This window comes from Pithys albifrons, chromosome 16 (genome assembly GCF_047495875.1).
Source record: "Pithys albifrons albifrons isolate INPA30051 chromosome 16, PitAlb_v1, whole genome shotgun sequence".
NCBI classification, from domain to species: domain Eukaryota; kingdom Metazoa; phylum Chordata; class Aves; order Passeriformes; family Thamnophilidae; genus Pithys; species Pithys albifrons.
In genome coordinates, this window is record NC_092473.1 from 14131023 (window position 1) to 14157015 (window position 25993).

At 42.1% G+C, this 25993-nt stretch overlaps 1 protein-coding gene across 2 annotated transcripts in view; it reads left to right on the forward strand.

The window, feature by feature from the left end:
- USP22 (ubiquitin specific peptidase 22) overlaps positions 1-25993 on the forward strand; it is a 97364-nt gene that overhangs the window by 30958 nt on the left and 40413 nt on the right. The window contains exons 2-5 of one of the 2 annotated variants that reach the window (XM_071571646.1): positions 4289-4421; positions 15334-15447; positions 15989-16033; positions 20649-20750. In XM_071571646.1, coding sequence (XP_071427747.1) covers positions 4289-4421; positions 15334-15447; positions 15989-16033; positions 20649-20750 — 394 coding nt within the window. The remainder of the gene's footprint in view (positions 1-4288; positions 4422-15333; positions 15448-15988; positions 16034-20648; positions 20751-25993) is intronic. The other variant, XM_071571647.1, reaches the window with a different exon arrangement.

Consider the following 25993-nt stretch of genomic DNA (forward strand, 5'->3'; position numbering starts at 1 on the left):
GGATTCCCCATCCCTGGAGGTTTTTCAGCTGAGCTTGGCCATGGCACTGAGTGCCATGATCTGGTAAAGGGACTGGAGTTGGCCAAGGGTTGGACTTGATGATTTTGGAGGGCTTTTCCAACCCAATCCATTCTATGATTCTGTGATTCTTGCTTTGGGTGGAGCTGAGCTGGCCCAGGACTGAGAGCAGGAGCTGCTGGGCAGAGCAGTGTGAGGGCAAAACAGCAGCAAGATGTGTTTGTTTTCTCCACTGCTGTTGGGATGGGAGGATGGTGAGATGGTAATAAACTGTTCTGACAACTTGGGAAGTCATGGAGTGTCAGCAGTCTAGTTTTGACCTCCTGGTGCCTGTGCTTTGTTGAACTCATTTCCTGACACTAACACTGTTAGGAGCAGTTTTATAGGGCAACTCCTGACTTGTCTCACAGGTGGTGACAGCCAGTTCCCTGTGTGTGTCGTGCATTTGTGTTTACACCCTGTGTAAACCTCCCTTGTAGAGGGTGCAGAACCATTGCTGACACCCTAGGCCTGTGAGTCACCACTGTCCTGGTGGCAGCTGAGGAGATCAGTGAGGCAAAAACACTGCAGAGGGAACTGGGATAGAGCAGGACTTGATGATCCTTGCTGGGTCCCTTCCAGCTCAGCATATTCTGTGATTCTGTGATGTTGCTCATTCCATCAGCTTGGTGTGAACTGTCAGTTCCTCTGTGTATGTGCATACAGAGAGTTTGTGCTGTGCAGGACCTTTCTTTCCATTTTTACATCATTTAAAAAAACGATTATCATCTTCTAGAACGAAAACTCTCAGGCCCCCTTCTGGTTCCTGTGTGTGGTTTGTTGGAATATCAGAGCAAAATTAAAGGGTACAGGTTTAGTATGGACTGAAGGAAGGTTGGCTGGGGGCATTAAATGAGGGATTGAGTGTGTGGGGAGAGAGAACAGGGTGAAAGATGGAGGGTGGGTACTTGAGGGTGAGAAGGGAGAAGGGAGCAGAAAATAATGGGGGAGAGGATGTTGTAGGATAAGGAAGGGATGTCCTTGTACCTTGGAGGACATAGCCTAGAGAAGTGACAGGTTGGTTCTGTAGCTGAATTCTGACTGACCTCCCTAAAGCACCCAGACCATGAGAAAGACCCAACTTGCTTTTAAAAGAGTTGTCTTGTTTAAAGCAAGTTTGTGACTTTATGGATGCAACTGATTCCGGTTCCTCACTGGCAGAATTCTGTCTCATCTTAGGCTGCAGCCCCAAGAGATGTGAGCAGGGGTGGGAGTGTTATGAAACAAAGTAATTTGATTATTTGGGGTGGGGTGGAAGGGTGGCAGCTTTGTTTTAACTTGGCAAATTGTTTAAAAGCACAGCCAGATGAAAAGGAGAGAGCTAATCTGGTTAAGAAGAGCCACTATGCCTTTTGATATTGATTTCTTTCCTCACTCTGTCGTCTTTTAACCTCATTTTCTTACAATTTTAGAAGAACCTTCTTGAGCTATACAGAACAAATAGAGGATATGGATAAAATAACTTCCTTTAAAGAAGTGATTGAACTTCTCTTTTAACTTACCACTAGATTTTATTTTTTTATGTTCTTCAATTTATCTTAATTTTTCCTTGCAGTAAAAACTCTGAAAATACGAATTTTCTGCCTTTTAGCTGAAAATGCTCAGCTTTTACATGCTTGTTATGTCATCTGTTTACAATACATTTAATGCTAAAAGATTTATTTTTAACTGGCTCAGTCAAATAGCTGGTTGCTGGAGGTGTTGTCATAGCAGCAATCTTAACAGATAGGCTGGTCCTATTTAGCTTTTGCAGCCAAAGAGCGGCCGTTGGGCAACAGTTTGACAGTTCTGCAGCGTTTTTCTAAAGATGGAAATTGTGGTGGTGGTGAATTTTTTTTGGCCCTGCTTTAAAATATTTCCTTCCGTAGGTGTGTGGAGTTCGATTCAACATTTTCCCCCCTTAACAACTCGGGAGAACTTTGAATGCACAACATGTGAGATTCAAGATTTAAGTCTTAATTTGTAGAAGCTTGAAAATAAATTACATGGTGCAACATATTGCAAGCTGCTTTGATGATTTTTTTTTTAAAGCCAGAAGTATTCTGAGAGAAAAATGCCAGACTAGAGAACAGGATTGTGCATCGTTTATTCTGCACTAATTTTAAGTCGTGGCAGACTGGGCAAATATTCCTGAAGAGCTTTGTGGGTTGTTTCTGGTGAAATGCACTGGGTTAGATGATAGCTTAGGATTTTAGTAATTTAATTATTATTTCTTTAATATGAGGAGAAAAGGGTGCTTCTCTATTGATAAGCAAAGAAATAGTGTTTTCAGAATAGTCCCTAAAATCAGTCATGTCTGAGCTGTTACTGAAATTCAGTTACTCTTAAACATCTGTCTGAATGCAGTTAATTTGGTCTGAGTTGGAAAGTGAATTTACTGTGAGGACTTTATCCTGTCTGTATCTTGCAGTCAGATGGGAATGGACCTGAATTGTGACTGGTGTGCCTGAGCAAAAGGCTTTTCCTCAAACTCTCTCTAGTCTTTTCCCAGAGTAATTTTAAAAATAATTTGTTGAAGTACCTGAGTGTAATGCCTAGAGAAGGGTTTGGGTGTTGTTGGCTTCGGATGCTTCAAATATGATTAAGAGTCAGAAAGTGTGTTTAACCTTCTAATTACTTTTTGTTCTCAAGGCCTACTTGTTAAAATGTATTCTTATCACTGATGTCACGTCAGACACGGGTGCTTATTAATTCCCAGTGAATCGTGGCAGGTTCCATCACCCACCTCCCCAGTCTGGGGAACAGTCGGCACGTCCCGCTCTGCTCCTGGTTCAGAGACACTCTGAGAGTGGCAGAGGCAACTTCTGTAACTGACTGGGATGGATTTGATGTTATGCCACTGTTTTGTGGACAAGTAAAGAGTAACCCAGTGACTGAACCTGGGGAGAATTTCTCAGCAGGGAAATGGAGTGTCAGTTAGAATTCTAGAATGGATTGGGTTGGAAAAGACCTCCAAGATCATCAAGTCCAACCCTTGGTCCAACTCCAGTCCCTTTACCAGATCATGGCACTCAGTGCCACAGCCAAGCTCAGTTGAAAAACCTCCAGGGATGGGGAATCCACCCCCTCTCTGGGCAGCCCATTCCAATGCCTGAGCGCACTCTCTGCAAAGAATTTTTTTCTGCTCTCCAATTTCCCCTGGCAGAGCTTGAGCCCATCATGCCCCCTTGTCCTATTGCTGAGTGCCTGGGAGAAGAGACCAACCCCCAGCTGGCCAGAACTTCCCTTCAGGCAGTTCCAGACAGTGCTGAGGTCACCTCTGAGCCTCCTCTTCTCCAGGCTGAACACCCCCAGCTCCCTCAGCCTCTCCCCACAGCACTTGTGCTCCACACAATGTGCATTTTAATACTGAAGTTATATTATGGCTTTTGAGTGGATTGAGGAGGTTGGTGCTGTGAAAACAGAGTTCTTGCTGAGGTCCTACTACCCAAACTCCTGCCTCTCCACCACTTTTCCCTCCCTGCCAGGTGGCTGCTTTCCCTGGGTTCTGGTTTTCATCCAAATCTTCTCCATCTCCTCAGTTTCCCCAGACTTATTAACCTGTCTGGATCTGTGTTCACCCCCAGGCTGGCACTGACCCAGCTCAGGGTGGGCACTGTGGGTGGGGGCAATTCCAAACACCTGAGCAAGAGCAGATGGATCCAGACCTGGCTCCCATGTCCATCAGCTCCACAGTGCTGGGGTGTTAACCCTGTGCTACATTAATGCCCAGAGGATTTGTAAAGCAGGAATGTCTGTGTGGCACAGGAGGAGCTGGATGGAGGAGCAGGAACAGGATAATCGGGGGAGCAGCAGGTTCACTTCACACGCACCTTTCTCTGGCTTGTCCGTGGCTGTGCAGGTGGTTCTGCTGGTGCCTGGTTGGTGGAGCAGGAGTGCCCAGTGGAGTGAGGACACAGCAGAGTTACTGGTGCATTTCAGCAGCAGTGCCTGCCAACCCCTGCTTGACATGTTCTGTACCTGCAGGTTGAGAGCTCTAAATGGGTTGACTGTGGTCTGCTTCTAAAGAAATCCTCTCTGTGTTAAGATTTGGGAATGCTTTGGACAAATGGAAGTGTTTCCTTTGTTGGTCTGTCCAGTTGGTGGTTTTGTCATGTGGGGACATCACCATTTCACTGCAGGATTCCAGGGGCACCGAGTGAGAGGGGAAGGTGGCAGCGAGATTTGCATCCAGATAGTGGGACTTGGAAGTGTTTCTGTCCCTGACATTGTGTGTGTTTTGCTGTTTCAGGCAAAGTCGTGCATTTGTCACATGTGTGGTGCCCACCTGAACAGACTCCACTCTTGCCTCTACTGTGTCTTCTTTGGCTGTTTCACCAAGAAACACATTCACGAGCACGCGAAGACAAAGCGACACAATTTAGGTGAGTTCTCATCCTGCTGTACCCACTCCCCGTGTTCTCCCTGTCACTTCCAGGCCCATAAGGTGATACTTTCTTGTAGCTTCCTCATAAGGCAGGGAAATAATTTTACTTATGTTTTGATTTAGTTTAGTGGCATTATTTTAAACTTGGTGCTTGAGCTTCCATTGCATCACTGTTAAGTTTTTGTTCACAGCTTCAAGTCTGAATTTTTGCTGTTTAGTATTTATGAATTAATGTTATATATAGAGAAAATCAGTAAAAATGTGAGGAGGGAGAGGGTTGGGTTTTTTCCTCCTGAAGTGTTAAAAATGATGGGTTTGATGCCTGGAACTGGAACATTTATTTCAGTAAGTTGTTTTTTCCAAGAGGTCATGTTCAGTTTTTTCTTTGCTGAGGCAAAATCTGTCGTTCTGATCACAAACTAAACTAATCAAGTGGCAAACAGAATTATTTAAGCTTTTGAAGTTTGTGGGGTTTGTTGGGGTTTTTTTTTCTTCATTTTCCTGTGTTGGCTTCTTGTTTCCAGTGGAGTCAATAACCTAATTAATAAGAAAGCAGTTTAATTGATACAGAGTGTGTTTCCCCCAACCATCTCAAACTTGGGTAAAATGCCAACAAGTTCTTCTGTCAGCTTTGGTGGTACTTAACATTCAAAACCAAAAGCATTCAGTTTTGGTTTAAATTATCTATTGCCTGTAGTTTATCATGCAAAATCCTGATCATTTTACCTTAAAATTCCAGTTGTGTCAATATGGAAGTGCCCAATTTTACTTGGTGTGCAACTAAATTTTATTTCCAATTAAAACATGTTAGTGCTTGTAGTGATATAAGAAACAGGAAAAAAGGGGCATTATTTCATGTCATGAATTTTCTTTTGACCAGTGTGGCCACCATTCTCAATTTAATTTCTCTTAAGTGCTCATGGAACAAACTGTCTTTATTTTCCATGAAGACAGAGATGCTCCAGAGGTCCAAGGGTGCTGTCTGTGGATTCTGTGCTTAAGAAATGGGTGTGTAGGTTCACTATATATGGAAAAGATGATTTAAACCAGCAGATCATTATAGTTTCTTCCTCCATATGTGTCAAGAAAGAAAAAAATAGGCTCTGTGGTGATATAGTTTAAGATTGTAATGTCTCAAAAAATAGAATACTGTAAAATAGCACTGAATGTCCAACCTGGTGTGGCTGGGAATGTTCAGCTCACAGGAGAGGTGGCTCAGGGGAAGCTCAAATATGTGCAAATACCTGAAAGAATGGTTGGAAAAGGTGAGGTTGGTCCCTTCAGCAGTGTCTGGTGACTGTACAGGAGGCAGTGAGGACAGAATGAAATACTGCAGATTTTCTGATTGTCACACAGCAGGTTTTTACTGCAAAGAATGACCAGGGACTGGTCAGGGCAAGTTGCCCTGAGAGGTGATGGAGGGGCTGGACAAGGTGCCCCCAGAGGTTCCTGCCAACCTCAGCTGTTCTTGGAAAACTGGAAAAAAACAACCAACCCTGTGGTACCTTTTCATTGCTTGTTTGAGAGTTTAACTTCAAAGAGCTTTAAAAGTCAATTCATTCGATGAAATTATTTTGGAATCTTTGCCAATACAGAATTTCTGGTAAAGGGGCACATATATATATATATATAAAAACTTTTTGTGCTAATGTAAGTTTAGGACCAGATTTAAGGTTTTAAAAAAATACTCTGCTAAATTAAGACTGTTGACTGTAATACTTTTACCACTAAACTTACCATATTTATGGAGAATTTTTTAAAAAAAGCTTCATAATTGCACGTGTTGTCAGCTGCTGTTTATGTATTTGGGGAGCTTAAATTCAGGTTAATTTTTGTGCAAGGCCCAATTTGCTGCTGTGAATTATCTTCTCTTTCCTTAAAGGAAAACCAGAAGGAAGGAGGGAGGTTCTGTGAAGATGCTTTTGCTTCAGGACTGTTGTAGGTACTGCCATGGCACTAAACAATTAGGATTGTGTCAGATAAAGTAGTTCCCAAAAGAAATAGCCTTTAGATAAAAGGGCAAGAGTTAATTATACAAGCCAAAGTGCAGACTACAATGCTGTGCCATCCCCAAAAGGATTTTTTTGCAGCTAAATATAACTTATTGGTGCACAAATACACATAATGTGAAGGTTGTACAAGTGACTTCTCAATTTCTAGTTTTGGAGATTCCTTTTTATCTTTTTTTTTTTTAGTGTGTGTTTTGGTGTTTAATTTCCAGCTGCATGTGAACTGAGCTGTAAAAATATTTCTGTAGCTTTGGTGGTGCTTTTTGGTTGCTTTTCTTGCTGCAGTTTCAGTTGTGGAAATAACATCTGAGGGGCAAAAACAAGTTTAAGTGCTGGGAAATTTCAAAATGAACAGGAATTATTTTGGAGCACTTGGTGACTTTTTGCTGAGCCAACATCAGTCTCCATGGAGACAAGCAGGGGCTGCACACTTGAGCACAGTTGTAGGAAATATCTTGGATTTCAGCTGTAACAGCTGTCTGGGTGTGGAAGTGATGTGTTTGCAGCTCATGCTGGGTGTTCAGGAGGCTCCAGCATCACATCCCTTGTTATCTCTGCATCCCTGAGCAGTCTAAATCAGACACTCTGACCTTGCAGTGCCACCTGTGCTCTGCATCTCCCTCCCTGGGCAGTGTATATTAATAATATTGTGCTTAATGCATTCCTTGAGCTGTGGCTGTGGGTGACAGGGGGGTGAACTCGGATCCATCCACGGGAGCTGCTTTTTACAATCTCTGCATTGCACAGTCTCTGTTAGTCAGTCCCTGGGATAGGCTGATATTCCCACTGGGCTCTGTTTCTTTCCTGAGGAATTGTGAAATAGAGAGGAAAAAGTCCTTATGGAGCATTCCTGGGATTCTTGATCTTTTTGATACTGTCAGATGTTTCCTTTCCCCCACCTGTAGGATCCTGAACTATTTTTAGCTTTTCCCAGTGAAACTCTTCTGTGATTCTTAATATCCTCATCATATTTTAGTTCTAATGTGTCCATCTGTGGTGACAACCCTGGATTTAGACAGTTTGCTGTACTAATGACTTGTCTCCTCAGTTAATACTTCTATTTTGTGCTTGTTAATTTGCTCTTCAACACTGAGCTGATGTTACTGCTTGGGAGTTAAACTCAGTGACTCCAAAACTTCTTTCCCAGGTGGTCATTGCTACTTGTGTCCTACCTTGGTGATTAGAGCCTCACTCTTGGTGGTGCTGCCTGTTTGCTGAGTAACCTGAAATCCTCCTGGAGCTTTTTTTGGTTATTCCAAATGAGTGTGTGCCATCCACATACTCTGTCACCTTCCTCTGTAATCCTTCCAAATCAGGCTCAGCATCTGGGGAATCTGCTGCTGGTTTCTGTCCTTGTAAAAATTGATGGTTTCTTCCTTCCTTATCTCTTCTACAGCTGCTCAATGAAGGAAAATACACAGTAACTTAGTCCCAGAGTAGCAGGAGCAGGAAGATGACTGAACAGTAGCTCTAAAAGAGAAGAGAGGTTGGTGCTATAAAGTTAATCTCAAACCCATGGCAGTGGTTCATTTATCAATTTCCTGGTTGGGACTGTAAAATCCTGGGCAGGCACCAAATGATGTTTTAGTGTTCTCTCTGAGGGAATATTTTATGTTAAATAATGATTAAAAATTTTGGGGGATGGGGGGGAGAAAATCATAAGAAAAAACAGAACTGGTGATTCTGAGAGTGGAATATTTATGTACCTCAATGGGGAGTTTTCCTCTCCTTTTTTAATATATATATATATATATATACACACAGCTGCAAGAAAAAATGGCTGGTATAAGGCTTAGGAAAGTCTGGTTCAGATAACCATTCTGAGTTGATTAGTTAATTATGTTATCAAAGCTCTGTGTGGAGCTATTTAAACTCCATGGTGAGGAGGCAGCTCGTGCATGGCCAGGCTGTGCTTCCCTCTGTTAGAGACACAATTTAAACACAGGAATTGTGTCTCTGAAACTGCCCCTGTGCAGGTTTTGTTGGATCTTGGGCTGCTCCAAGGCCCCGTTCTGGAGTTAAGGGATAGAGGGAAGTGAATCAGCAGGACTGAGGTTCAGTGGTTTAAAGACTAACCAAGAAACAGACATCTGAAGTGCCATTCCATTTCAGGATTAGTCCTGTTGGAGTACATTCATTATTTATTAGATGACAGATCTTCTGTTGAGGAACTGTTTTCTCTAAGTGGATGCTCTGATGTAAAATTCAGTCCAATAAATACATTTGTGGTGAGAGGAACTGGGTGGGTGAGCCCAATAATAATGCTCACAGATTAGGTTGAGGATTTTCTGGTACAATTCAAAAAGCTTCTGCTTCCTCTAGAAAACAAATAACTGATTTTTTTCATGTGATTCAGAGGAAATGTGACAGAAGAGTTGGTTTCAAAGGAAAAAAAAGCTGGTTACTGCTGTTAGTGCATATCTGTCTGCTGAGGTGTACTATGTAGGAACAGAACATCTCTGTAAAGGAATGACAGGAAAAGTTGTTTCATTTTCATTGGAGTTGGAAGGTGTTGGCTGGAGTGTTGATTCTGCCAGTTCTTTTGTAAACAGCAAAGACTTTCATTGCACTCTGTGTGGAAGGGGCAATTAAAGCTGTTCCCAGCACAGTGTATTGTTTGTTTTTGCTGTTCACATCCAGGCTCAGAAAAGGGGTAAAAAAGGTCACCTGGGCATTTTACCAGCCTCTTGTTTTGGTCTAATGCTTTGCTTGGTGGTGATGGTGTGAGGAAAAGTGTGTTGAGAAGATGAAGGTGGCTGGAAAACAGCAAACAGAGTTCTGTGGTTCTGTCAGAGGTGGATTGTGTCTGGTGAATGTGGGTTTTGATAACACAACTGATTTTCTTAGATAAAAGGAAATACACTGGAACTAATTTGTCTGAATTTGGTGAAAAATTTGACATTTTGCCCCCTTGAAAATTATTACTTAAGGAAGAAGGACAGGGATTGGTGTAAGAATTGTGGTGCATAAGAGGCTGGATAAAGGGAGATTGATGATGATTTAACTGAAAACAGAATGTGTAGGACACACTGACTTTACTAGCAGAACCACTCCTGGTTTACTGCTGTTTTCCAGTAATTGAGGAGAAGGAGTTATGTCTGTGTGTGAAATTTCCTGATGGTCACAAAGTTCAGAGGTGTCACTTACACTGAGGAGGGCTGGGTAGTCCTGAGAAATGAGTAACCTCATCGACAACAGCAACAAAAATGAAGTGAAGTTTGGTAGCAGGTGTTGTATTTCAACAAGACAATATCCTTTTCAGCTGAGGATCAATGATTAAGGGTTGGACTTGATGATCTCAGAGGTCTCTTCCAACCCAACTGATACTATGATGGGAAGAGGAGAAAAAGAAGGAAGGCATTTTGGACCTGCAGGTCAGTCACAAGGTCCTTGTTTGACCCTCAGTATTCCTTATGGCCATTAACAATACCTGCTGTTCTGGGATGTTGTGCAGAGTATTTTAGGGAAATTCTCCTTTGCATACATGAGGTACATTCCAGTGTGGAATTCCATGCCTTGGCTCCAGCCTTGAGCCAGAATGAAGCCATAAGGAGGCAGCACTGAAATTGTCTTCTGCTGGAGCTGCTCTGGTGAGGAACTCCTGCCAGCCCTCCCTCAAAACCTCCTTCTACCATCAGAAGTTACTCCTGAAGGGTTCTCTTGTACCCCTGGAATGTTCTTAGCCCTCAGAAAGCCAACCTGAATATTTATCTGTGCATTGCCAGCTCTGGATGTATCCACTTCCCTCAGAACCATCTGCAGGTTTGTGTGCAGTTCTGGGTCTTGCTGCTGCTTTTATTGACAGTTCTGAGTGTTCCTGAGATAAATCTCTCCTGGTAATCAAATCAGGATATGCAGATCATAGAATCATAGAATGGATTGGGTTGGAAAAGACCTCCAAGATCGAGTCCAACCCTTGGTCCAACTCCAGTCCATTTACCAGATCATGGCACTCAGTGCCACAGCCAAGCTCAGGTTAAAAACCTCCAGGGATGGGGAATCCACCCCCTCTCTGGGCAGCCCATTCCAATGCCTGAGCACTCTCTCTGCAAAGAATTTTTTTCTGCTCTCCAACTTCAATTTTCCCTGGCAGAGCTTGAGCCCATCGTGCCCCCTTGTCCTATTGCTGAGTACCTGGAGAAGAGACCAACCCCCACCTGGCCAGAACTTCCCTTCAGGCAGTTCCAGACAGTGCTGAGGTCACCTCTGAGCCTCCTCTTCTCCAGGCTGAACACCCCCAGCTCCCTCAGCCTCTCCCCACAGCACTTGTGCTCCAGACCCTTCTCCAGCCTTGTTGCTCTTCTCTGGACTCGCTCCAGCCCCTCAATATCCTTTCTGAACTGAGGGGCCCAGAACTGAACACAACACTCGAGGTGTGGCCTCCCCAAGGCAGAGTCCAGGGGAAGGGTCACTTCCCTGGGCCTGCTGGCCACGCTATTTTTGATACAGGACAGGATCTCATTGGCCTTCTTGGCCACCTGGGCACACTGTTGGCTCCTGTTGAGCTTCCTGTCAATTAGTACTCCAAGGTCCCTTTCTGCCTGGCTGCTCTCCAGCCACTCTGTGCCCAGATGAGTATAAACAGTTTGTACCATGTCAAGTGGAGCAGTTCAAAACTTGGTGGTTGTGGTTTGGGGATTCTGCCCCCCAGTTTAACAACTTCTCTCCTTTAAACCTGAATTATATTTTGCAGGATCAAGAAGAGATGCTTGAAAGGAGAGCCCATTCCTTTCAGTTCTCAAAGGTTTGCTGCAAACAGGGAACTGTGGAGGGTTGTAGGGTCAGAGAAGGGCAGGGAGAAGATTGACAGAAGGTAAAATACATTTTATAATGGAGCAGCTCAGGTGTGGGAATGCTGCAGCCTCTCTGTAGCATTGTGGATACATGAACACATATGTAGGTGGTGTGTGTGTGTGTGATACAGGTATGTCTGAGTGAGGTTCAAGGGCCTGAGTTAGTGATCTGCACATAACAAATTAACATGAAATGGTTTGACATGCTGTGCTTCCCCTAAATTAACAATTAGAAGCACTTTTATATCCAGATTCCATAGGGATATTGGATGTTTCCCCTTCATCCCACCTTTCCTGGCTTACATTCACACAGAGCTGTAGGTGATACCCTGAACCACCTCAGAGGAAAGTGCCAGCACAGGGACTGCCCCTTTGGCTCCTGGTGCTTTGCAGGGCAGTGTTGGGTGCTTGCCATGTTGGGATTGCAGGCAAATCAAGTTTAAATATTAAAATTCTGGATCCATATGGGACCAATGGGCATCTTGGAGACTCCATAGCACAACCCATGAAAACACTCTGGTCAAGCAGTTACAGAATAGAATGGTTTTATCTTGAGTATTAGGAGAAAATACCCTTTATCTTAAATACTGAACATGAGAGGGAAGAATGTTTAGTTATAGCTATCAATTTTAATGTATATTAAAATATATGTGAGGCTGCCTTTTTGGCAACAGAAGGAAGATTGGGGTTTATTTTTATTTGTTCTTTTTTCCCTGACAGTAAATACCTGCAATTCTCAGTGCCTGGATCACCATTTAGCAGGATTAGCCCCTCTCCCACCCCTTTTCCTCCCTCCTTATCCGTTAGGGAATCCTGACCTGTGGTGCAGATTCCAGGTGCCAGGAAGGCTGAGGAAGGCAGTGGGATGCCTGTTTTGTGCTAATAGGTCTGATACAAGAACCAGATACAAGAACCAGTGGAGAGTTGGCTGGTTTAGCAAATCACTTCTTGGGAACTTGAGCCAATTACCTGGAATGGGTTTAATGATTAACACTCAAGGTGAGAAATCAGGGAGCAGGAATTATCTTGGGATGTTGGCTTACAGTAGTCTAAAAGAACTACCAAATTAGGCTCCTTTGTTCCAGAAGTTGTACAAAATATGGGTGACTTGCATAGAACACGAGGGTGTTGATTTGAGGTTGATGATATGCCAAGATTGTCACAGAAATTCACGGTGGAATTAATTCCGATACAGGTAAAAACTGACCTGAATTCTGAGCTGCTGCTGGATGTTTGTTCTACCTGAGTGAGTGCAGCCAGTGTTCCCAGGGAGGTGATACCAAACCATGATTCACAAATACCTCCTCTCTGATGGAATGCTGTCATTCATTATGGTGAATTATCCCATTTTCAACTGATCAAAGTCAGTTCTGTTCACCTGAACATGCAAGTTTTTGACCTGGATGTGTTATGTTCCCATCATCTCTGGTCTCTCAACATTTTCACAAGGACATCAGTGGATATAATTGGCAAAATAAACCAGTTGGGCTTAAATAAAACACTTGGCTCCCAGATGGAAAGTTTAAAGACCTTTTGCTGCCAGATTTAAATTTTCACCCCTGAGCTGTTTTCTTTCAAAACTTACTGTCACTTGCACCACTGGGTGAAGTTGCTCTCATTGCCTCATGATCTCCTGTGATGCCTCCCTGTTTCTCCAGGCTGAGAGCTCAACTTTTCAATGAAAAACAAAATCTATTTTCATTCCTCCTTGTGTTGCAGCTGCTTGGAATTTTTTATGTTAAGGGGTATGATGAGAATGGAGTTTAAAGGAAGGGCAGCCTGTTGTAGAAGGTATAAAAGCACAGAAAAATGTGACATTCCAGGAGGTCTTTCCATTCTTCAATCAGTTGCCTGTGATCCTCCGGCAGGTATTTTGAATTCCTGAAACAGGAGTCTAGATTGATCAAATTTAATAAAATGACACCGTGATTCTTTTAAATTTATTTTTGTTCTTCCCTATGCAGGAAGAAAGGTCATTCCCACTGAATGTGTATTCTATTTTTCCAGTGTAATCGATTCTGTATTAAGCTAAAACTGAAGTTATGGGTTTCATCCCCCCTGTATCTTCCTGAGAGAAGGGTGGTTGTTCCAGGTAGGAAAAGCAGGTCCTGGAAAGCAGGAGTAGCAGCTGTTTTGGAGGAGCCTCCTAAAAGAGACATCCATTGTGAGGAATGTGGGGCATCATGGTGGAGTTGGCAGTGGATTAGTCTCAAACATCTGGGCATTGTTTTTAGATTGGTAGTTCCCAAACTTCTTATGAGTTTGAGGCCTTTTTGTTTGTTTTGTGATCCCAAATTCCAGCATCAGTGGTGAAATTTGTTACTTGTGTGTTCTCACACTTTACTGTCGTGGTGGTTTTGACAGAATTTTCTGGCCACGTGTTTCAGTTTGGGGTAGAGCTTTGTGGCAATTTAATTAAAAAAAAAACCCAAATATTTTTAACCTAACAATGAGATCCCCCTGTCCTTTGAGGGACAAAGTTTTGTGTGGGTTTTGTCCTTTTGGTGTGGTGTAACTTCATTTAGTGCAAAGGAATTGCTCACCTTGGAAGAATCTCTGTCAGCAAGACAGTCCCTTCAATAGTTTTTTCTATTCTTCACCTCAAGATGACCAGAATAAAAAAAATTAAAGTGTATTTGAATTGGAAAATTCAAGTTATACTGATCTGAAACAATTAACTTGCAAACTTTCCTAGTGGACTCTTTTCCTGAGCAGCCACTTTCTGGCTCTCCTGAGAAACTCCCACCCTTCCCTCGTGCTGTGGCCAGGCCTGTGTGGCTTGAGGTAATTTGTCCAACCCCCTCTGCAGTCATTAAAAAGACATTCCAAGTGTTGGCATAAATACAACTGTATTGTTCCCATAAGTGTGCTGGAGAGAGGATATTTCCTCAAGAGCCCTTAATCAGGCACTGGCAAATTAGGGCTTTTACTCCACCACATTTCTGTTAAACTTGGTGATTCTTTGCACCAGAAATTCCTCCTGCTCTGAACAAGTGGTTTGGGGAAGGTGGTTTATTGTTGGTTTTGATCTTGGCATCTCTACATCATCGCTCATGGCTGTAAATCCAGGAGGAAAATAGAAGGAATCCTCAGAACAGAGCTGTGCCTGTGTGTTTGATTGAAACCATCAGTGCTCACAGAGGATTTGTTGCCCGTTCTGCCAGCCCTGCTCTGTTATTGGGATGGGAGGGAGCTGTTTGTAGCAGCTTATAAAAAACATAGGGAGAACAATATTTGAGTTTGTGCTTTAGGACCAATACTTTGGAATTTCGACCATTTTTTGTAGAAAACTGCAAAACTGGTAATGCAATGGATAAAGGAGTAAATGTTGTGGAACTCTAATGCTGTGTAGGTTGTGATAAATCACCCCCCAGTTGCACAGTGTTTTATTACCAATCTCCACCACAGCTCAGTGGTGTCTCCTTTTGGGATATTCTGCTAAAGGACATCAACTCCTCTGGGCATCTGGGTGAAAATTCTGGTGTTGGGACTTTACACAAAATAATGAAAATTCTGCTTTTGTGACTTTCCATGAGAGAAGGGTGAGTGAAACAAGAAACTGAGACAAAAGTAACCTGTGGAATGAACTGCTGGAAAACCATTCCCCTGGACAATGTCTTCGAGTTTTCAGTGCTGTCTGGTGTTTGAGCCTTCATTTGCATTTTAAATAGGTGCTTTCTGGTAATTTTAATGCACTTTGAAGAGAAACTACTGAAGTTTTAGGGAAAGACAGTTCAGACCTGCATATCAGATCTTCCATTAGCAGTTGTGGTCAGTCCCTGTCCTGATGCCTCTTGGTTACTCACCCCTTTGAAAGGTAAACTGTGAATTAGACACAACTCAGAGGCAGCTGATGCTTTGTTGTCCTGCACAGTTTTCTTGCTATGCCAGAAGCAACTTGAATAACTCATATGAAAACTGGGAAAATTTCTTTTTTTCCTCCTTTTTTTTTTCCCTCCCCACTTTGAGATTCTAAGGTACAGATTTGTCTCTGTTTGTGGACTGCTTAGAAGGAGAAGTGCCTGACTTGGAAACCTGCTTTAAAATGCCTTCTGGTTTGTGAACTCACCTCTCTCTCCCCCTCCCCGCCCTCCCTTCTCTTTTGCAGCCATAGACCTTTTGTATGGGGGTATTTACTGCTTTATGTGTCAAGATTACATATACGACAAAGACATGGAACAAATTGCCAAAGAAGAACAACGAAAAGCTTGGAAATTACAAGGTTTGGTTTTCCTGCCTGACTTTCTTGTTTCTGTTTTTAATCATACCTGTCCCTCCCATTTGTCAGTGGCAAAAACCAGTAAGGGGAAGAAAGAGAGAGATAGCAGTGCAGGCTGTGGGAGAGAGGTGTTAGATCTTGCTTTCCAAGAGTCAGACTGTGGGTTAAAATGTGCACCACACCTAATTGTAGCAAAAATAGTTTTATTTTTAATTGAAAAAAAAAAAAATAAAAAACCCTAAAATTAATCCCGCAAAACTTGCATAATATCAAGAGTCAGATCTGTATTAGGTAGAAGATTTAACAGTCTGCTCCTTTAGCCTTCTTTGTGTGATACAGGCAATAAATCTGTTCCCCTCACATGAAATGCCACCCCTGTGTGTGATTTTTTTTTAAATTTTTTTTCACTAGAACGTGCCAGCTTCCTTACACCCCTGTGCTTTCATGGTACACACACAGTGTCTATGTAGAAGTATTTACACACAAATATATGTACACACATTTGTTTTATTCAGTTTGCTTTCCCTAATTTTTTCTTTTTTAGCCTTCACCCCAACAGTGGTTTCTCACTACCAGTGTACAATGACAGGTAAGAGGCGTGGGCTGGCGACGCTCTCACTAACAAGCGTCCCTTTGCTGATTATCCTGCCATTTGAGACATGAATCACAGTTAAAAATGCCAGTTTTATCGTGCAAATCGTTTTCCTCTTGTTTGGATATGTTCCAGTGATTGAATAATTGCAGCAGAGTTGATTTCATATGCCCTTTCCTTGCTAGAACTACTGCAAACCAAACCTCTTCTCCTTTTTTTCGTTTTGTTTGTTTGTTTGGAAAGGGAGTGTCATTTATTCTACACCGAGTAGTTTGTGAGCATCAGTTCTTGTCATCTTCCATTTCCAGTGGCCTCTGGGGGGATGTTTTCTTAAAGTGGGAAAGTCTGTCTTTGAAGACAGATGACTTCTGTCTAGGAATGTCTCCTATGGAATCCCTGGCATCCTGTTGCAATGTGACAGCCTTAGTCTGGGCTGAGGTGACTTCAAACCATTCTTAACCTCGTTTCCAATTTAAAAATAGCAGCTAACATGGTATTAACAGGAGCTTTTCTGATCCAAAGGGAGCTGCCTTCACCTGCTCCTGCTGCACATCCCAGGCTGCTTCCTGCTTTATTCCCTGTTCTGAGGGAGCTGAGCCAGAGGAAGGGACAATGAGGAGATTGTCACTGAGTCCAACACCAAGGAAATACACCTTAAAATGCTTCAGCACAAGGCAACAGTTCTCTAAGCAAGACAGAATGGAAATGTGTTTCTAAACCTTTCATGTAGGCCCAGCATCTCTTCTGGAAACTCCTTCAATCTGTCGTTTGGGGCAGAAAATTAAAACTGCAACAACATAACCCACCTTCACCTTGCTGTAGGAGATGAAACCCCCCCTAGTTCTTGCTTTTAAATATACAAATTTAAAGTTTGATTTTCAGTTATGTTGTCTTTGGCAATTAATATGTTTGTGCCTTCTGGACTGAGATGCAGCCAGTTTGTCCTGCAGTGGCTTAAATTCCTGGGTAATTAGAGCTACAGGATTGTTCATCTGGTCATCTTGGACTGCAGAGAAGGTCAAAGAATCACCAAGAGGAACTGCCAGGCAGGAAACCTCTATACTGATTAAATGACCAATGAATGGCATGTTATATATATAAATAAATAAAAATATGCACAAAACACCTTCTGTCCCTGCAGAACAAAACTGTGGTGACCAATGAAGGTATAAAATGAAGGAACAGACAAAACCACTTTAAATTACCAGAGTATGCAGTAAGGGCATTTTTTCTTTAAAGTCATAGCATAAGTTCTGTTTTATGGCTTTTCACTGTGAAACCATGTGTGTTTCCTCACAAATTTATCTAAGGAATGAGAAAGGGAGGTACATGGGAGAACTAATGGAGAATTATGTCTTGTTTCCATCCTTCTCTGTTGCTTCTATCCATCCCCTCCCTCCCCTATGTTATCTGAAAGATATAAAAGAGAGAGGGAAACTCCTCTTCCTCCCAACTGAATGTCAAGATTAGTACAGACTCTGATCTTGGGTTTATGTTTCTACCACAGAGTTAATTGACCTCAGAACTTGTTGCCAACTTAAAGAACTTCAGAAGTGAGTTCAGTCTGCACAAACTGAGATTGGCTTAAAACCTGAAGTGTAAATGCACTACGTTTTCAAATTTCTGTGCCCAGTGCTTGAAGGGTGCTGGTTTATACTTAACAGATGCTCACATAGCAACACGATGCCTGGAGAAAAGAAAACTTTAAGAAACCCCCAAATAACAGTGAGATTCATTTCACACTCCTGTGTCCACTTGTAGTTCAGGGTTATTTGATGTAACTCTGAACAAGTTGTAACTGGACCATAATTCTTCCTCTGGTATTGAACGTTCTGTAGTAACAAGGGAGGTGAGAACACACAGAGCCCTTCATTCTAACTATTGTTTGGATTTTTGGGAGGGGAAAAGCTGAATTTGCTGAAGTTTAACAAAGTAAACGATGATTACTTGCAAAATTGTGACTCATAAACCAGAGCCTTCATTGCCTTTTCCTTCCCTCAACTCTGTGTCCTGATGAAGTCTCTGAGAAATGCCAGTTTGAATATTTCACCTAATAAAGTAATGTCTTGGATGGAGATTTCACATGCTGGCTTGAATCTCTGGCATCATTCTAAAAATTACTAATTTTCACTTCTCTAACGCTGCTTTTCTTTACTTGTAAATGGTGCCCTGTGCATGGTTTGCAAATCTTTGTTTAAGGTGGTTTATATTGGAGTTTTTGGCATGCTTGTGAGTGTTACTAAACCTTCTACTAAACCTTTTCCCTTCTTTGTGTTTTGGTTGCTTTTAATTTTTAAACATAAACCCATTCCTAACAAATGGTTCTGCCTTTTTCCCAAATTTTCAAAGCAATAAAACCTCAATATTCCTGTTCAGTTGTATAGCTGGAAGAAAACACTTTTAATTTCTATGTCTGACTTAACTTGTGCTTTTTCTAATGAAAGGTTTCTGCAAGAACATTTCTCTCTGGTTTGCTCTGTTTGTGCCATTATCTGTTCATGGTTTTCTGTTTGTTTTCATTTCTTTTTAATTGAATATTATTTGATTCACCCAAAATCTTTCCAAGTAATCCAGTCTGTCATATTTAACCTTACTTAGAGTTGCTCTTGTGAAATGCTTTGGTCCCATCCTCTATAAGCATTTAAGTGATATAATTATAGATACATATATAAAAATATATATAAATAGTCTCATTGACACGTTGCATGCCTGAAGTTGAGCACACATGTGTTTCCAGGTATGAATTTTGTTATATCTGATTTAAACCAGGATTTAAATGTATCCAAGGGGTATTCTTTAATTTTATGATGAGAGTTCACCCAGCTGACCCTGACTGTGCTTGGCTGTGCTTTAACTCCAGTGGGCCCAAGCCCAGGGGTTTGCCCAGTGCCACTGCTGGGACCAACAAGGTGTTGGGAGTTACTCTGAGCTTTTGTTTTGTCAAACCAATTCATCTGAATTCCTCAGGGAGCATTATAAATACTGTTGCTGAAGGAATCTGATCCCAGACCTGTTGGAATGTTCTGTCCTATGTGGACTGTCCATTTGTGCCTCTCCAAAGGTCTCCCTGTGTTGCCTCTGCAAACCCACAGTGTGTTCAGAGCATTTGCAGCTCTGTTACCTCTTCACTCTCAGTCATTCCCTGCCTTTTCTCTTTTCCCTGATGCTTGGATAAAGCAAAGGGACTGTGTGGTTCTGGTGTTCTCCCTTATGCTCCTTGAATAATCTATTGTTGAATCAAATAAAGTGAGAGATGGGTCTGTTTGTGTAAATAACAATTCTCTAGTCCTTGAGAATCCAAATCCTTCTCTTACTACAACCTGCAGGGTCAGTAGTAACTATGAATTGAACATTTTTGGGAGGGGAGCTTCTGACAAGCATAACAATTTCTGAAAATGAAGATCAAAGAGCTATTAAAATTTAATGTATATTATGCAGAATGTGTAAGCCTCCAGCTATATTTTTCTACTCTCCTTCTTTTCATATGTATGATTTATAATTTATTTTCTGCAGCACAGCACTGCTGCTGCTCCGTGCAGTCTGTGCAAAATAACTCTTAATTGACTTTAATCCTCACTTTTAGAATGGATTGCTTGGCATCTTATTATTCTTTATTTTCAATGCCAAGATGCCTTTGTGACTCACACTAATTGACCTTGCATAGTGATTTCTGTGCTACACAAAATGCTGTGGCAACACTTGGCTGGGCAGCACGTGAGTCTTCACTGCTGGGTTTGCTTGTCTCAGGTTTGCACTGAACACAACTCTGTGCTTGTTTCAAATCTCTTCTCTGTGCTACTTAACCTGACTCATTTCTCCTGCACTTTCCTCTGCACAATTACAGTGTTGGTGTTTAAAGAGGATAATGACAGATTTTTAGCTGCAGCTCATGAGAGGGGAGTTTAATATTTGGAGAGTTTGGGCTGGTTGGTGAAGGGAGGGTGGTGGTTAAACCTACTACTAATTGCATTTTTAGGTAATGTCAGATGTGTCAGTAAAGTGGATCTCAAGAATTAAAAGTGGCAAATGGCCAATCCTTCATTCATGGTGTAAGGAGAGATCATACTTTGTAATGGTGTATCCTAACACATTGTTCAGTATACTGAATTTCTAAATTCTATAAAGATAAAGCCTGTATCTGTCCATTAAGTTGGGTCAGGTTTGATTTATTTAATAACTTGTCAAAGTTTGGTGATGAGATTTCTTGGTTGTCCTCTATCTTCTAAAATCATACAGTGATTCTGTCATTTCACCTCCTCTGAGCACAAAGAAAAATGTAGTTTTGAGTAATTGCAAGTTTGTTCTTGTGCTGGAATTTCTTTTTAACTGGAAGGAGGATTATAATCCAATAATGGGAAGTTTATTGACCTAACTCTTCTTTATAAGTAAAGAAGTGGGGCTTTTTCTTCTTTTAGTTCATACTTGTTGGAAAATGGGTGATACCTTTCCAAACCATATTTTTTGGGTGAGGAGTAAAAAAGCAGTGAGTGTCCTGTAGTTGTACATAGATTGAATCTGACCTAATGGACAGCACTTTGAAACTTTTGACTTGAGCAGAGCTTTTAATCCTTTTACTAAACAGCTCCCTGAAACTTTCTTTTCGTCTGCTCAGGCATTGGAGAGAAATATTCAACATGGGAACCGACCAAGCGAGAGTTGGAGTTGCTACGACACAACCCCAAGCGGAGAAAAATAACCACAAACTGCACCATAGGTAAGTGCCAGAAATCCTTTCCAAGGCCACATTCTCAGTCACTTGGATGTGCAAAATTCTGTGATGGTTTTCCCTAAATGTTTTTACCCTGAGTGGGTTTCTGTAAGGAGAACAGAATCAGTTTGTTTTGCAGTACCTTTTCCTTGCTGTAGAAGGATCGTCTCTGTCACCATCAGGCGCTGGTGATGATCAAGTGTGTAACAGCTACAAAACACAATCTTTTTTTTTTTGACAAGAGAATTCACTGCTGTTACCTCAACTCAGCCTTCCCCAGGGATCCTGTGCAGGGCTTTGAAGGGAAATCCTGTAGCTGGTGCATCCTTAACCACAGCACTCTGTTGGCAAATCTGGTTTTGGCAAACTGAAGCAGCTCAGTGATGTCTTCCTGCTCTAAACAGGATTTCTTCAATTTCATATGGACTCTGCAAAGTGGTTTGTTCTCCAGTGTGTGTCAAACAGCAGGTTTGAAATGCATCTCAAAGGTTTAATGTTTAGAGTTCAGTACTCTGCAGCAAAGAACCCTGAAATGTGGGTCTATCTACTTAGGCTGGGGAGTATTTGGGTGAAGCTGGTGGAAAATAACAACTTTTCTAATTTTTTGGGTGGGGAAACAGAGTTAAAATTAACTTCATGAAGATTATCTGGCAATTTTCTATACTGTTGAATGCACAGTAACAGTTTAATGGTGAAGGTTGGAGACAATGGATGATGGTGCAAGGTTGCTGATGGTACAGGGCTGGAGATGTGCCTGTGTAGACATTGGAAGTAGGAAACTGTTGGAAAACTTTTCCCCAACTTTAAACCCAAGTACTGTTTTGTGAAAACACATCACACTTTCAGCACATTTGCATTTGTCAAAATACACTGAAATTCCTGCTAAAACTTGGTGATGTCCTGTTTCTAATACAGTAAGTCATATTAAATCCAAAGTATGGGGATATTTATATGGAACAGCTGGACTGAGAGGCACAGAGTAAGCTGAAAATGTGTCTAAAATGGTAATTCTGAAGGAGGGACCTCTGAATTTGCAGTAGTGGGACAGGGGAGGCAGCTGGAAAAACGTGGACTTGGGAAACTTCAAGCAGCCCAGGAAAAAGTGACTGGGCAAAGATTCTTTGCATCATGTTCACATTGGGGATTTTGTTTTGTGTTTTATAAAAAATGTTACAAATTACTGAAAATAATAGAACTGTGTAGGGGGTGAAGAAGTTTGGTAGAATTTTGAAGGTTAACGTGACCTTTGTGAAGAATTGAAGCACATTGCTCTGTTTCCAGTCTCAAGGAAAGCTCTGCCTGCTCTTACAGGATTTTAAATTTTTCAGGCTGTTTAAAAAGGACATTTCTGGTTGCATGAAATCTCATCCAAGGCTGCCTGGGCAGGGGAGCTCCCTGAGCACGGGGACAGGGAGTGACTGATCTCCTCACTTCTGCAGTCCTGCTTTTAAGAATTTCTCCTCCTGAGCCCTGGAGCTGCCTGTGTGCTGAGATTTAGAAAGAGGGGGAAAAAAATCAAAGCACTCAGGAGACATAATGCAGTTTTGGGCTACAGTTAAAAGCAGACAACTTGCTTTCTTTCACAAAAATGCACTGAGGGTTTAGCTGAAGGAAGAAAAGACCTACCATTGTCCTTGAGCCTTTTCTCTCTGTCTAACCTGCTGCTAAATATAAATCTGCTTCAGAGTCTTTCTGCCTTCCCTTCCCTCACGTTGACTGGTCTGTTTGCAGTTTCAGATCAGTGAGGAGCCCCATTTGCAGACTGAAATGCTGCAATTAGCTGGACATGCCCATTTCTCTCTTTTTCTAATGCTCCATTCTTTTGACATCAAGTTTCTCTCAGTCCCACAGCAGGGATTAGTGAATCCAGTTTATCTTCAGAGGTGGGTAAATGGCTCAGAGAATAATCATCATGTCCAGTGTTATTGGTTCTGAAAATGAAGACGATGTTGATAACCCATCTCTGCACATCTGTTGAGCACTTCTGTGTACACAACTCTGTTAAAACATAACCAGCTGCCTTTTATGTATAAAATGCTCTTTGCAAAGCTGTTTTAAAAGGAAGGCTGGGGGTGTTTGTGGCTTTCTCTCCTACCTCCAGGGGTCCACGGATGTCACTGGGGAGGTGGAATGTTTCACCTGGGATGGGTTTTGTGCCAACACCTGCTTCAACCTTTGTGTAAGAAAAGTGTATCAGTGTTACAGCAAAAATATGCAGGGCAATACTCTGAAACCTGCACAGGTATGGCCTTGAAATGATGCCCATAACTTGTATGTGAAGGACTTACATGTGATTTTGAGCCCTAATAATTAAATACATTCTGTGGTATTACATCTAGAACAGGTTTGGGTGGTAAAATTCACTTTTGCTGTGGTTGCCCCTCACATCTGTATGACTTGAATGACTCTCATTTAGGTCAATGTTTTACTCTGGCTGAACATTCTGGGTACACAAATGGAATTTTTTTATCCCAGATTTGTAGCAATCTCCCAGTGCTTCTTAAACAGCTGGATGTGTCTGCTGCTTTCTGAGCTGTTTAAACCTTTATACAGCTGCAGGATCCTTTGTCTTTCATCAGCATCATGAATTAAAACTGAAGAATACTCAGACATGAGATGAATATCTTATGATGGAGGCTTGAACTGGTAGTTCAGTAGAAAAAAACGTGGAAAACTCACAGCTCTTGACTTTTCTACTTGAGTGACAATTTGAAACCCATTGAAGAAGGAACTTCTTGTTCACATCCTCAAAAAACAAACAAAAATAAAACGTAACCCCAAACCAAAAACTTAACAGAAACCTGTATATTTTGTTTGGTTCTCTTCTAAAGTGCTGTGTGTTCCCATCTCAGAGATGCTTTTCCAGCTCCTAAGAAGATAGCACAGGTAACTTCCCTTGAATTACTATTTCACCATTGAGAAAATTGCTCTTGAAATGAAAACTCACACCAGGCAGTGCTGCAGGCTGTGGGAGCTCTGCTGATTCCTGCCTTTGGGATGGAAAGGGCTGTTCCCACTGTTGCTTCTCAGCATCTTGGAAGTGCCTTGGAACATGCTGTTAACCAGGGGGAGATGTGGAACTGTCTCACAGGCAAAATCCACAACGAAACATCCTTGCAGTGTGGGTTTTATGTGGGACATTTCATGTTCTGATGTCCCAACAGACTGGAAGTTTTATGAGGCTTCTGTATTTCAGGAGATTCAAGAAGAGTGTGGTGTCTGTTCTGACCATAAATCTGCTCTGTGGGATCAATGTCAGCTCAAGACATTCTCACCCAGACATTACCATGCTGATTTTTTTTATTGTGCTGCCTCAAGTGTTTTCAGGTGCACCAGATTAGGCTGAAGGGATGGCAAATTGTGGGGAAAGCAGAAATTTCTGAAGCTGTTTTGCATTTGCAGGACTGAATCCTGTCCTGGACTATTCAATTCGTAGAAGATTTCCATCCATAGAAATGCTCACTTGAATTTTGATTTGGTGTTTCAAGCATCCCATAAACACCAAAACTTTTATATGGAAAAATAGATAAAAATTAACAATTGTTAAATTACAATCTAACAGTGTAAAAGAATAATCCCTTCAGTCTCCCCTTGTCTGTGAAGTGGTTGCCCTCTCAGCAAGAGAGAGAAGCGGCCAAGCTCCAAATTCACAAGCACATCCTTTGTTACAGGGTTGAACCAGAAGTGATACAATATCTTTTGGGAACTATTTTCCAAGCTCATCTTGCTCTGCTGTCATTAATACCCCCAGCAGATCCGGCCCCCTGAGCACACCAAGTATTAGCCTGGGATCAGCTGGGCCCTGATTAGCATGTGAAGTGCCTTTGTGGCTAAAGATGGGGATATTAACAATGGGAAGAATTAGACTCCCAATGCACGTGGGCAATTAGCAGGAGCCACCTGGGATTGCCATTTGCAGTGTTGCAAAAAGGCAGAGGGGGGGAACAGCCTTTCCAGGAGCCTGAGCAGCAAATCCTGCTGGGGAGGAGGGGTGGGGTGGGCAGAGGTGGCACAGCCAGGGGCAGGTGGGTCCTGCAGCTGCAGGGGGGACAGCCTGATGGAACTAATATTGCAGCACAACTGGAAAGGTGGCAAGGGAAGAGAAACAGTGGCCTGGAAACTACTTCAGGTTCTCCAGCCAAGCTGCCAGGGGTGTTTTTGCTTGTCTGAGTTGGGGGTGTTGGAGGCTTCATTAGTACTGGGATGTTTTGTGAATGTACCAACTTGTGGGTGTAATTTCCCTACTTGAATGGCACCTGAGGTAGCTCAAGTGGAAAAGTGGAGTGAAAAATGTGGCTTGGTACAGCACCACAGTTTTAGCAGTAGCTTTGAATTGAAATTATTGATTTGTAAGCAGTAACACTTTGGTATTTGAAATCGTGACTGCACGGAGTGCAGCTTGAATAAAGATCTCTTTGACTCTTGAAGTTCTCTTAGACTGCTGTGTGATGAATTAAGGCTGCTCAAGTGAATGTTTCTTCTGTGGCTATTTTCTACCTAACTTCATAATTAGAATGGTTGTCTGGTTGGAAAAGGGTTTCCTGAAAGGTTGAATTAGTAAAACCAAAAAATTACACCCTTCTGTCAGGGAGATCCTTCTGTTCTGGTTCTACCTTGTCATGAGCTCTGACCATTGGACTGAGTCACATATTTTTCCTTGGTCTAAAATGGATAAACCTGATCCTAAAAATAAATTTTAAAAACCCATTTCCCCTCAAAGCTTCCAGGGAATCTAAGAAAAATTAGAGAGGTTTGAATATTTTAAGAATTCTAAAACATGAGCAGTGATTTACTCACTGAGGTTTGTAGAGATTTACTTTCAGAAAGTCTGGTTGGCCCTTCTAAGCTTAGCTCTTTATCAGTATAAAATATAAAAGTTTCCTCTGCAAAAGGTGGTATAAGAAGAAATTCCAGATGCTTTTTTGTGTATTGACTGTCTGAGAGTTTGTCACCTGGTTTTCCAAAGCTGGTGCCAGAAAGCAATTTGCATCTCTGCAGAAATGTCCCTGTGTGTGGTTTATCACAGCACTTGATTGAGTTATCTGTGATGTAATTGCTCCTGGGGAAGATTAGGGACAACCTGGTTATCAGTGAAGTCCCTGCAGGGTTTTCCTGCTTGAAGTGAGGAAACTTCTGCTGTAGAAACTTTTGTTAGAGAAAAATCAGTCAGTGCCTTCCCACCTGGGGAGTTCACTGATTAACAGCCATTCCTCAGAATTCCTGACCCCAGGGCAGCTTCACTGAGGGGG